We start from the raw sequence: 13403 nt of genomic DNA on the forward strand, positions 1-13403 counted from the left end.
GGTGGTGAGGCACTGGCACAGGTTGCCCAAGGAGGCTGTGGATGCCCCATCCCTGCAGGCATTCAAGGCCAGGCTGGATGTGGCTCTGGGCAGCCTGGGCTGCTGGTTGGCGACCTGCACACAGCAGGGGGTTGGAGCTGGATGAGCACTGTGCTCCTGTGCAATCCAGGCCATGCTATGATTCTGTGATCTATACAATCACACAGTGGCTGGGTGTGGAGGAACCTTCCAGTCCACCCTGCCATGGTCTGGGTGCCCCCCAGCTCGGACTGGGGCACCTCCAGGGATGGAGCCCAGCACAGCCAGCACCACCGCAGTGCCAACATCACAGGAGCTGTAGGGAAGGGAGAAGGGCTCGGGTTGCAGCACGACCACAACACTCAGCGATGGCAGCCATTAAATAAAAGATTCGACTTTTATTTAAAATAAAATGCATTTATACATTGCCTTGAAACCACAGACTGGGGGAACACAACACTGCTTACTCCTCACATCAGGAGATGCGGCGGCCGCTGGCGCTGCCCCCGGCGTGGGATGGGAGCTGCACCCATCATCCCTGGGTTGGGGCTCCCAGCCCAGCTCCTGCTTAACTTAGATAAAAACTGAACTGAAACTGGCTTTTTTTTTGGCTGTATTTAGTTTTCCCTAGGTTAATCCCCTTATTTCTTACAGGCATACTAGAGTTAAGGCGGATATCTATGCGATATTCTAGCTGGCTTGTGAGACTAGTTAAAAAACTGTACAGTTTTATAAAATTTGTGTTTTTACATTAGTTACACAAAACCTATACTTCATAGACCTTTACTTCATACTGTAATGAAAACGTTTGCATATCGTAGGCGGAACAGTGGACTATGCTGGTGAATACTAAAAGTGTTGTAACACAATACGGTGTAAAAATAAAATAAAATAAAATAAAAAGACAATATAAATGATTATCAAAAAAGGAAAGTTAACACATAAATCCAAGCTATAACAAACTAACAGAAGGTCATCTTTAAGGCCACATATCTTCAGAAGAACGTCAGGCACCTGTAGCAGTCCCGGTGCATGTAGTGTGAAAGGAGACTGGAACTCTACATATGGGGAGGACAACTTCCAAACAGGTCAAATGTACAGAATAATAATAAAAAAAAAAAAATACAACAAGAAAACACAAAAAAAAAGGAAATAAAACACTCATGCATTAAACATGATAAATAGACTTCATATCATTTAAGCCCCGGATGGCTTTTAAAGAAGATGGCTTAGAGTTCTCTCGGAAATTTGGCTCTTTAAGTCAAATCCTATCCCAGCTGCAGGCATGTTCTGGAGTAAGGCTGCAGGCAGCATCACCTGGCCCAGGCACGGTCTCGTTATAGCAAATTAACAGAAGTGCTCATTAGTGCACACAGATTAACTGGTCTGGTAATGCAAAAACGTTCATGATTAAAAAAAAAAAAAAAAGATACATTTCAAGCTTACTTTATTAAGCAGCATATTTCAAATAACAGCTTCTTAAAGTTAAATATTAATACGGCCACGGGGTTTCCTCTTGGCTTACAGTACATGGGGCTCACACCCAGCCGCTGGTCAGTTTGTAGAACATCTCCTCATCCAAGCTCTCATTCTGGTCCTTCGCTCGCGTCGACAGGAAGATGTAACCACCAATGAACTCGTGCACCACTTTGCAATCCACCTCTGTGCAGATGAAGGACACCCGCACGTCGTCGGCGAACTCCACCGTCACCTATGGCGTGGGGGGAGGGCAGCGTTTCACCACTGATTAGAATCACTGAATCATTATGGTTAGAAAAGACCTCTGAGATGCCCAACCCAACCCAACCCAACCAAACCCAACCCAACCCAACCAAACTCAACCGAACCCAAGTCAACTCAACCCAACCCAAGCAAACCCAACCCAACCGAATCCAAGTCAACTCAACCCAACCCAACTCAACTCAACCGAACCCAACCCAACCAAACTCAACTCAACTCAACTCAACCCAACCCAACTCAACTCAACTCAACCCAACCCAACACAACTCAACTCAAGCCAACCCAACCGAACCCAACCCAACCCATCCCACTATGCCCACTGGCCGTGCCCCCCAGGGCCACATCTCCACGTACCCCAGTGACATCATAGGTGTCACTGAATCCAACTCCTGGCTCCACACAGGAGTGCTCACAAATTAATCAGCAGACAACCAAGCTGTGCCACAGATAGAATGCATTTTCATAAGGATCCCCAAAAAGATCGGTCGGTTGGTGGTGAGCAACTGCACTGCGCATCACTTGTTTTATAAATATAGATATACATTTTACTGTCATTACCATTATTTCCCCTTCCTATTCTGTCTTACTAAAATGCCTTTATCTCAACCCACGGCTGTTTACTTTTTCTCATTCTGTTGCCCATTCCACACAGTGGGAGTGGGTGATAGCACTGAGCTGCTTGCTGGTAATGCAAAAACCCCAATGTATGCACTTTGGGAAACAGCAACAAAACGTCTCAATGCTTTAACAATTAGCTCAAGAATCATAGAATCATAGAATGGCCTGGGTTGAAAAGGACCACAATGATCATCTAGTTTCAATGCCCTGCTGTGTGCAGGGTCGTCAACCAGCAGACCAGGCTGCCCAGAGAAAACGGAAAGCAATCACTTTCCCATGCAACGAAAGTGAGGAAGAAGCCTACACGTGTGAAACAATGAGCAGATGGCACTGAAACTGCAGTGTGCACATCTGGACATGGCGCACAGCTGGGCAAGGCACACACCTGGGCTCTGCCCACTCACCATTTTGATCTCCCAGTTCACGTTCCACTGCTTCATGTTGCTGAATCGCCACGTTTTGATGGCATCACCCGTGCTGGCGTCCATGCGGATGAGCCGGTTGTAGGCGATGCCGATCAGCTCCTCTTTCTTCCCCCCCTGGAACCTACAGCACAGTGAGGGATTAGGAACCGAAGGCCAATGTCTTATATTCAGCAGCTAACTCAACCCAAGGATTCCAACCCCAGTCCCAGTAGGACGCTGCCTACACAACGTGGCCCCGTGCTCTCACCCAGCTCCGCACGCCCACCGACCTGGCAATGAAGTGCGTGATGCCGAATTCGGGCAGCGACTGCCAAGCTTGGATGAAACGCATCTTGGCCTCGATGAGGCTCATCTGGGCGACGTTCTGGTGGGCCTCCAGGATCCGCGCCGTGAGCTATGCAGCGAGACATCAGCATCAGGCACTGGGCTCACAGCAGCCCTCCCGGCACCGCGCTCACCCCATTGGGAACAGTATGGGTCAGCAAGGCAAAGAAATGGCCGTTTCTATCCCAAGGATATATTTCTGCTGTTTGGTGCTCAATGAGTGGGAGCCCAGCTGACGGAGCTGCTTTTGCTTAACATCTCCCACACACAAAGCAAATCCAGCTCCGACCTGCCTGAAGGCAGAGGGCACTCAGGCTCATTTCATCGAAGACGCAGGATGTGAGCAAGCAGCAGGGCAGATTTCTGGTGTAGGGCTTCCACTTGTGCAGCATAAATCACCAGGGACCATTGCAAAAAAACAAACAGGGCTGGAATTTCTCAGGGAGGATGGGCTGTGTTAGTGTTTCCATTGCTGTTTTCAAAACCAAAAGGGTTCTAAACTATTTTAGTGGGTTTTTTTTTTTCAGCTTAGTTGGATGGTCGCTGTCACTTACCAAGTCTCTTACATAGCCTGGCTGTAGATGGCAAGGCGAAAAAAAAAAGGAGGCAGAAAGAAAAAAAAGCGATCAGAAATATGGCAACAAAGCAAAGAAAAAGTGCAAATCATCTGCAAATCAAAGTTCAAGCAAAAAAAAAAAAACAAACCAAACCAAACAAACAACAAACCCATGCATGACTCTGTAGGCAGAAAAGCAGCTAAAGTGAAGGGAAGTGTGGGGAAGGGACAGGCGAGCCGGTTCAACACTGGTGCCAACTGCTGTGGGAATGGCTCTGCTTGGAGAAATGCCCTTCACCCCCTCCTCTCCTCGCCTCTGTGCAAACTCAGCTCTATTTATTTGTATTGAGAGGGCCTTGAGTTGCTTTTATCTGAGGAAGGCAGAAGAAGGGATGGAGACAGATTCACAGGATCATTCAGTCTGGAAAAGACCTCTGAGATCCCCAGCCCACCTCACCGTGCCCACTGCCCACATCCCTTAGTGCCACATCTCCACAGCCCTGGAACACCTCCAGGGATGGTGACCCCACCTCTTCTGGGCAGCTGTGCCACTGCCCAACCACTCTTGGAAAATAAATGCTTCCTTATACCTAACCTGAAAACTCCCCCGGCACAACTTGAGACCATCACCTCTCATCCCATTGCCATTACCTGAGTAGAGGCTGACCCCACCTCACTACCATCTCCTTTCACAGGGTTGTGGAGAGCAATGAGGTCTCTCCTGAGCTATCTTTTGCGTTTCAGATTTGATGCTCCCCAAACATAGCATGCCAGCCCTACACTGCTGCAACAGCACATGGAAAAAACCAAAGCCTAAGCAGGTTTGGGGCTGCCACATCCGTAAATCATCTCACAAGGCCGGATGCCAACTCCCATTTTCAATATCCTCTTCCTTATGCCAGGGCACAAGGGGACCCTCAGCCAAATTCCTTGCATTCCCTCCTCTATCCATCCATCCATCCATCCATCCATCCATCCATCCATCCATCCATCCATCCATCCATCCACCTATCCGTCCGTCCGTCTGTCCTTCCCAGCAAACAGCCTTTGAAACTGCCCCTATCTCTCCATTCTGATGCCCACTGTCCCCATGGGGCCATGCCCTGTGGTTGATTTCCATAGCAAGGATGCCTGCACACTAAGTAAGTTCTATCCTACTATTTTTCCAGGTGCCCCCATTTTACTGAGCCGGAGCCTGGAAGGTGCTGTATGTCAAAGCTGGATATTTATGCAGCCTCTCCACCATCCAAATGGATATAAAGGCCCATTCAGAAGAAGAACAAGGGCTATATAAAATATAACTCCACTGCCAGGAAATCATCGTGCTGTGCCAATAAAAAGTTATATTTTTCCTGCTTCTCTCAGTTGCAGCCTTCTTCTTGGCTTGCAGAGGTCGAACGCAGCCACAGCCCAAGAACTCGGGCTGCAGAGCCATTCATGTCAGTGAGAGGCCACAGAGCAATGCCTTCCTTATTTCTGCTGCTGAACTGGAGTGTAATGTCTTTCAGAAAGCCATGCGTTTTTTTCCATCACGAAACAGATCAGCTCTGTCATGCACGGACTGAATGCAGCGCCGAGTTCAAGCACAAGTCGTGGCGATGTAAAATGAAGCAATGTTTCAAGGACTGGCATTTGGAAGGAGGGGGAAAGCAAAGAGAGAAATATGCAAACCGCAGTACAGCCAAGTCTGCACAAAGCACTGCAAGCAACTGCAGCTCCGCTCATCCTGAGGGCTCCTGCACAGCTCAGTGCAGGTTTTGGTGCCAGCACCGGGATCCTGCGTGGCTGAGCTGCAGCATCCTTTTGGGGTGAACACAGCTCAACCGAGGGACGGGCACCGCTGCTGACGTGCACTCAACCTACAAAGTGTCATTATGGTGGTGGGTGCCATTCCCTGACGCCGGAGCACAGATCTCAGTGGGTGCTGTGTTTTAGTAGGGTGCATCCCAACACACCACCCCACGGCCCCGCGGCCGGCCCTACCTGCTTGCTCTTGTACTTCTTCAGGTAGCGAGGGGACACCAGGCACTCGGGGTTGATGTCTGTTGTGATCTGCTCCGGGATCAGCTGCGGGTCCGGGTTGAGGTGTTGCATCTTCAGGAAGGAGAGGATGTTCTGCACCTCCATGCTGTACGAGCTGTCTGCCATCGTCTTGCCCTTGGAGGCGAGGCGGCAGGCGGCCATCCAGCTGGCGTACTGCCTCTCCTGTGGCACAGTGAGAGCGTGGCTGTCAGCTGGGGACGAGGCATCAGCCCACCCCCCTCAAGCACCCGACAGAAACCAAGCGGGATGGACCCGAGCAGAGGAGATGGGTGCTGTCACCCATATGGACGAGGGGACAGACTTACGTTGTCACAACGCAGCCAGATTTCGTTCATTCCCTCTGCAACGGGGATCAGAAGCTTGATGTTAAACTTCTGACCGGAGATGTTCACGTCGGGAGTGACTTCACAACCTGCAATGGGAGCCACTGTTCAGAAGGACATTCTAACAAGGAGAAAACAAGGAATGGACAAGAAAAGGCAAAGCATTCCAGCTAGGTGCTGCCAAATTGCAGATCTCACAGTGCATCTCCAATGGGACAGCATCACAGGGACACAAACTGTGGCACACAGCTATATTAGAATCATAGAATCACAAGGCTGGAAACGACCTATAAGATCATCTAGCTCCTCTTCCCAGTGAAGGGAAAATAAAAGACCTAGCCCAAAAGCAGAGAGACTGAAGCTGACAGGTTCCCCCAGGACTCACCTCCCACACCTTGGCCTTGATCCAATGGTAAACACCACTTGATCCCCAGATTTTCACGAAAGTGCAGGAAAATGTGACTGGCCAGGTCCTGGACACCCACGTGCTGTTCTTTGTGGGTGCACTGCAATGTTTAGTGCTATGAGCATCCCACTTTGGGTGTTCAAGAAATGCTACGAGCCACCGTGCCAACATGGGTGGTGAATGGGGATGGCCAAGGTCACAGAATCACAGCACCCCATAATTATAAAGCAGTTTGGGTTAGGAGGCACCTTAAAGCCCATCCAGTTCCACACCCTGCTGTGGGCTGGATGCTCCTCCCACCAGTTCAGGCTGCTCAGGACCCCGTCCAGCCTGGTCACAATGAAGTCTCCTTGGAGCCTTCTCTCCCCCAGGCTGTCTCCTTGGGCTTGCAAGAACCTGCTTCACTCTGACTTCACTCTGCAGCCAAAAAATGGGCCAGCCTGAGAGGTGAGTGGCAAACGGATATGCTACTGGGGAGCTGGCAGCACCTAACAGGGTCGTGGGCCATGTGGCAGACATCTCAGCACACATCAGCCCAGCCACTTTCTCCTTTTCACATGTTTATCCACACCCAGGATGGCACGCTAGGAACACAAGTAGAAAAGCAAGGTGTTGCAGAGGCAGATGATCACTGGAATGCCACGCAAGTGTGTGAACGCTGCTCCTACCTCTCAAGTTCATCTGGTGGGCAGGAGTTCCGTTGGCTTCCTCTTTGCTTTTGTAGCAGGAGATGGAGGTATCTTTGAAGGTGCACCAGTATGGCTTGTAACCTTTCAGGGTCAGCTTCTTGGGCCTGTGAGACAGGGTGTGGGACGTTACAAACACGGGGCTAACCAGGTGGTGGGATGCAAATTGGGCTGCGAAATGACCACCTGCAATCACAGAATCATTGGGGCCAGAAAAGATCACCCAGTTCAGCTCACCCCACCATGCCCAGTGCCCACATCCCTCAGTACCACATCCCCACGGCTCTGGAATACCTCCAGGGATGGTGACCCCACCACTGCTGGGCAGCTGTGCCACTGCAGCACCGAAGGAGATGTAGAAGTTGGGCTGGCAGAAATGTGCATGCAGCAGCAGTGAGGTGCCCAGCACCCAATCTGACCTCTGGTGCCTTAATGGAGTTTTGGAAGTTTATCCAAGCTGCAGTTCTCAGAGATTGCACCGACTCAGCGGAGTGAACCAGCAACACCTCCTCCCTCCCTGACAACTGACACTCCAACTGGCGAGCAGTTAGCAATTAGAGCTGTGCCTGATTTTATTGGCAAAAGAGCACGTCAAAGCAAACAGTAAGGTTTTTGTGTGATGGTTTGCTTTCAGGGGAAAACCACCCACCCTGAAGCATGGCGCGGGCTCCAGTCCTGCGGCTTTGCCCCAGTTGGAGCAGAGACAATTACAACAGAGGGGCTCATTATGGAGCTATTCCACTGCCATCACTTTTCTGCCCCTGTACCTATCCTGTCAACTCCCGTTGGGTTTATTCACTTTCCAGAACGTTCACCATAACCTGTGCTGCAGCAGAGAACTGCAAAACATTGGAAGCTGCCACGGCACCAGCCAACGTCCAGCTGCTGCCATTCCCAGGCATCCACGTTGCAGCAGAATGAACAAAACCCATAAATCCTGAGCGCAGGGACACGCACAGGGGTTGACGTTTAAGAACTTCAGGATCAAATGGGATGGTTGGGAACAACGTGGAATAATACCCAGTGGCTGTGCTGAGTGCTGGAGAAAGCAAAATGTGTTAACAGCCACGGCGCCCAGGTGCTGCAAACTGCAGGGAAACGGCTCTGCGGTTTCCATGCATGGTAACACAGTGAAATCTGGAGTCAGGAGGGGAAGAAATGGACAGGAGGCAGCAGGACCATGAATTATTCATAGCTACCACCTCTTCCCAGCAGTACTTACTTGAATACTTTAATGTAGTCAGCGAGCTCCGGGATGGAAGTGATGTCACCCTGAAAATATAAAGGAGAGGATCGTAGAATGGGCTGGGATGGAAGGGACCTCAAAGGTCACCCAGATCCGACCACCAAACGGTCACTTCCAGTGCTGGGGGAGGAAGCACACAGAGCATCTACTGCATGGGAGTGCTGCCTGGAAAGCAGAGGGCAATATTCTATGGTTTTTATGGGATTCCTGCTGAGCGCTGTCACGCTGGATGGCGTTTCCAGTTCCCATGAGCTCCAACCAAAGGGTTTTCAAATGACACGGAGCACAAACAGCGCTGCAGCAGTTTCCAGCAGTGGGACAGTTTACTTTCTGTCTGCAGTGAGCAATGATGTTTACAGATACAACGGGGGAAAAAAAATGCAGAATCTAAACAAACAATCCACTAATTGCCCATTATCCGTATTCAATTACTCGAATGCATCTGGAAATGGCTACTGGGAGCAACCGGTAGAGAAAGGGATGGATTTTTTTTGACAAATCATTGCCTTCTTCACTCCTATCTGGTGGGAACTGCTCCTCAGTGCTGTGCTTCAGCTCTGCTTTGCAAAGAAATTGTCAACGGTCTCTTGGCTCTGACAACCAGGCCCTATTTTGATCAGAGAATCACAGAATGACCTGGTTTGATAAGGACCACAATGACCATCTAGTTTCAACCCCCTGGTATGTGCAGGGTCGCCAACCACTGAACCCACTATTTCTGCTGCATCCCAGTGATGCTGCTCTCCCTGCCAATCTCTGCAGGCTGAGGGTGGCAGTTCTACTTCAAAATATGAAACTACTATTGGGCTCTATGCTCTGCATCACAACCATAGGGTCATTAAGGTTGGAAAAAAGGATCATCACGCTCAAACGTGTTGCTCCACTGGGCTGCAGGCAACAGAAAAAAAAGGGAGACGAAGGAAATAAGGCAGGTTGGATGCTCAGAACAGTGATCCTTGCTTGCAAGAGGCAAGGAGGGGATGTGTATGGCCCCGTGCCCACAGCCCTTACCAGAATTGTCGACGTTTTGCCACCTTCCAAGGTGATTTCCAGGTCGGAGAGCGCAGCATCCACCTCGTCCACGTCCTTGTCGCTGTTGTTCAGGTGGTTTTCTGATGACATGATGGACAGCTTGTTGATGTGGTACTGAAAGGCAACGCATGGCTGCGTGAGCACAGGCGGCCTGCACCCACTGCTCTTCCCTCATCCACCAGGCTGTGCACCACACCGTGTTCTTCCAGTGACAACCGCTCAGCATTTTTGGATGCACAAACTTTTGCTGAAACGGCCCAGCTGTTGTGATGAGACTGCAACATGCACAAAGATCTCCCATCATAAAATCACAGCATGGCCTGGGTTGCAAAGGAACTCACCCAGCTCCAACCCCCTGCTGTGTGCAGGTCACCAACCAGCAGCCCACGCTGCCCAGAGCCACATCCAGCCTGGCCTTGAATGCCTGCAGGGATGGGGCATCCACAGCCTCTCTTGGCTCATGTTGTTTTTACAAAAATGCAGTGAAACCTCACTCCAAGCACTAAGCACAGCCCAATGTGGGCTGCTGACAGAGTTAGGCTGAATCTTTATATTTTTGTTTTCACCGTTTTCTTCCTGGGAGGAGCCCTAAGAGCAGACTCGGGCTCCCTCTGGGGATGTTCCTACATCCTCCAGCAACGAGGAGCGCCAGACCACACATAGGAAATTGCCCACTGTCCGTCCCACAGAAGTCAATAGCAGGTGTAGTATTTATGCCAAATCACACCAAGGACTTCATAAAGCAGATAAATACGTCGTTCCAGGAAACCCACAGATTACCACCAGCTGTTTGGGGGGCAGCATGCCAGCAATGTGCAGCTCAGGAACTTACTGTCCTTACACTTGGCTTTGTCAAACAGGGCAAAGCGACAAGTCAAGGCAGACATAAACATGTTTGGGAAAAGAAGGCTACATTCCTCTTCATAAGGAGTAACAGCAGCCAACATGCTAACTGCCCAATAAGTGGGACAGGAGACAGAAGCAGTCCAACTCCTATCAGCACGGGAATCCCAAGCAATCCATCAACAGAGCAGTCTACAAGAGCCACAAAATGAAGCTTGACCAAACCAAGTGTTGGGGGCCATCTCCTACCTGCAGCGCTGCAAACATCATCATCTCCTCCTCCGTGCACTCGATCTCCTCCAGCAGGATGGCCCACTTGGACTGCTCGTACAGCTGGTTGATCCTGATGGCATCGTACTGAGCACAGGGAGAAACAGCACAGCCCATAAGAGAGGTGCCACAGCAAGACCTGCCATCTCCCTTGCCCTGGGCACAACACACCCTCGTCTGATTACCCTTTTTCAATGCTCCCTTCAGCCTGGGGTGGACAAGGCTCACAGCCACAAAGCAGTCCCTGCAATGCCTTTCATCCCAGGGCACGGCAGCGTGCACACCTGCCCTTGATGCAAGCACCCATTTGCAATGTGGTGGAGTATTTACCACCACAGATGCACTCTGGAGATACAGGCATCCTTCGCCCAAACCGTTTGCCTGCAAGGTGCAAGCCAAGAAACTAACTCCTTACCTTTGGATTCAGGTCGAAAAAGCTGTAATACTTGAACCGGAGCAGCAAAGCCTCGTTTTCCTTCACCTCCTGCTCCATGAGGGATCGGGACGAATCCAACCACCTGCAAATCATCAGCAAGGGGTAGCACACACAGAGAGCTCCCGCGAGATCGCGACGAGAGAAGACAAACAAGTGGTGGACTCACCCTTGGTTGATCTTGGCTTTGTCGAGGAGCGCCTGTGGCTTGTACAGCTTTGCTAGGGACTCGGGGGAGGTGACGGGCTGGCTGACGGCCAGGATGCCCGGGTTGCCCTCCGACAAGGCGCTGTCCCCAAACCATGCGGACGTGGGGGACAAGGGGCTGCCGTCGTGAGCGTCGTAAGTCGGCGTCATGGTTTTGCTGTACAGTCCTGGGCTGGAATAGATGTTTCCTACCAGCGAGAGGAAGAAAGGCCGGCTGTGAGCTGGCGGCCAAGCCCCGCTCCACACAAAACCAATTCAGACACAAAACCGAAGCCAGCGGATGTCAAACCTTCCCTTTTTCTTTTTTACCATTTTGTTCCGCAGCTGGAAAACACTGCGCTGCTTGTTTTCCCATGACAAGCTGCCCCAACCTCTCTCTCTCTCTCTCTCTCTTTCTTCTCCAAGAGCAAAACTGATGGAAAAGCCATTCCCGAGCCGAATCCGTGGGAAAACCCGCGGGTCTCCCTGGGCCACCCCCCACTTACCGGTGTTACCTGGAGCTTAAAGATTTTGGAAGTCAAAGGTTTTAGAGGAGCAGGAAAATAAACTAAGGGCACGGCCAGAGAGACCAGAGGCAGAGCACAAAAGTCCTAAGGAGGTGGAGCTCACCTTTGACGGGGCCGATGTAAAGAATATCGGTGCCTATGGAGAGGGAAAGAAAGGAGGGAAGTGAGAAGGCGAGAGAAAGTCACCGGGTCGGCAGGGAAGGAGGAGAGCTGGAAATACAAGTGTGGGTTAAGAGGGCTGAGTAGCACGCGTGAGGCTGAGCCACCCGACCCCAGTGCGGAGCTGGCGTGTGGCTGAGACTCCCCTCGTTACACTGATTGCACTTAAAGTCAGGGGAGGCGTTTCAGGTGCGTTTGCCAAACCAGGGGTTACGCCGAACCGCTCGAGACGAGGATTCTCTGAGTTTCCCACACCCCACTGCTGCCATTGCTCAGCTCAGCGGTCGGACTCGGTGATCTCCAAGGTCTTTTTCAACCCAGATGACCCCATGGTTTTGGCAACCATCACTGCTCAACGCAGACCCGAAACCGCCGTGTTTTCACCCTGATTTACTGCAGGGGAGGCTCCTCCAGCGATGCGGCCGTGCGATGCGTGCTCCCGTGCTGCCCCAAGTACAGCACCCTGCACACTTGTTTTGTACCGACACGTCAGACGCTTGCAAAGCCACCCAGAAGTTCTCTTGGTACACAACTTGCACCAAAAGCTCTGGTTTTTCCGAGTGTTTGCAGCAGTGCCAGCTGAGCCGGCAGGCAAAGTAACCCGAGTGACTCCAGCTCTTTTGCTCGTGTTACAAGAAATGGCCAGGCACCGAAACGTGGCATTTCACGGGCAGAGAAGCTTGCTTATGTGGCCAATTTGATATTAATACGCCGAGCAAGTGGTGCTATTTGGTGCAAAACCAATCCCAAAGCATGCATTACTCCCAGACGCTTTGAAGTTTTACAGCTCATACAGCTCCACGTTGGGGAAAAAAAAAGCCTTTTAAAATTACTAATTACCTAGAGAAGAAAGCTGACCCGACTTGGCATCTCATACCCCAAAATAGCTGAGAGCTAAATCGTCCCCATTGATCTCAAAGGAGCATTGATTTTTATGCTAAGAGTAGAAAATCCATATTTTGAGCGTAATGGATGTTCATTGAGCGCATCCTAATGTCAGTGACTCCACTGCTTATGAAATCAGGCAATGAGCTCAACGTCGTTTGCTGGGAATAAATGTGTGCACCACTCAGGAGGACCAATACTTGGCCTTCTGGAAAAGAGTTGCGTCCTTATGGAATCCAGTTCCATATTCATATAGCTCAGACGTGCCATTCAATGCACTCCAAATCTACCTTACAAAGCATTGCCTCCCTGGAGGCCCCAGGGAGGTGTTGGAGTCACCGTGCCTGGAGGTGTTCAAGAAACATATAAGCGTTGTACTAAGGGACGTAGTTTAATGGGGAACTATTGGTGGATGGTTGGACTGGATGATCTTGGAGGTCTTTCCCAGCCTTGGTGATTCTACAGTTCTAGGAAGAAACTACAGAAGGCTGAGCCACAGGGATGGTCCGAATCCATCACGCAGGAAAGATGTGAATGATCACACACAACACCCGTGGTCTGCATTTTGGGAACCCACATCCAGATAGGTGAAATATCTTCTGTATCTCCAGCCATTTTGAAGAGTGTTACAAAATTTCAGAGAGTACTGAAGGATTATACAGGGGAGTTGAAACTAGATGGTC

General features: G+C 50.6%; 1 protein-coding gene across 4 annotated transcripts in view; it reads right to left on the bottom strand.

Annotated features, from left to right (window-relative positions):
• Nucleotides 1-396: 396 nt before the first annotated feature.
• The window catches only part of FERMT2 (FERM domain containing kindlin 2), a 36426-nt gene continuing 23419 nt past the window's right edge, over nucleotides 397-13403 (bottom strand). Inside the window, exons 4-16 of one of the 4 annotated variants that reach the window (XM_042813839.1) lie at nucleotides 11780-11812; nucleotides 11133-11358; nucleotides 10946-11048; nucleotides 10510-10617; nucleotides 9397-9531; nucleotides 8362-8411; nucleotides 7122-7246; nucleotides 6030-6136; nucleotides 5665-5886; nucleotides 3680-3700; nucleotides 3071-3195; nucleotides 2781-2922; nucleotides 397-1729 (exon numbers count right to left, since the gene is read on the bottom strand). In XM_042813839.1, coding sequence (XP_042669773.1) covers nucleotides 1556-1729; nucleotides 2781-2922; nucleotides 3071-3195; nucleotides 3680-3700; nucleotides 5665-5886; nucleotides 6030-6136; nucleotides 7122-7246; nucleotides 8362-8411; nucleotides 9397-9531; nucleotides 10510-10617; nucleotides 10946-11048; nucleotides 11133-11358; nucleotides 11780-11812 — 1571 coding nt within the window. In that variant the 3' untranslated portion in view covers nucleotides 397-1555. The remainder of the gene's footprint in view (nucleotides 1730-2780; nucleotides 2923-3070; nucleotides 3196-3679; nucleotides 3701-5664; nucleotides 5887-6029; nucleotides 6137-7121; nucleotides 7247-8361; nucleotides 8412-9396; nucleotides 9532-10509; nucleotides 10618-10945; nucleotides 11049-11132; nucleotides 11359-11779; nucleotides 11813-13403) is intronic. The other 3 variants (XM_042813837.1, XM_042813836.1, XM_042813838.1) reach the window with 3 other exon arrangements.

The sequence above is a fragment of the Centrocercus urophasianus genome, unplaced genomic scaffold (genome assembly GCF_019232065.1).
Source record: "Centrocercus urophasianus isolate 14NV4802_14NV808 unplaced genomic scaffold, USGS_Curo_1.0 seq_14, whole genome shotgun sequence".
In the NCBI taxonomy this organism is placed as follows: Eukaryota; Metazoa; Chordata; class Aves; order Galliformes; family Phasianidae; genus Centrocercus; species Centrocercus urophasianus.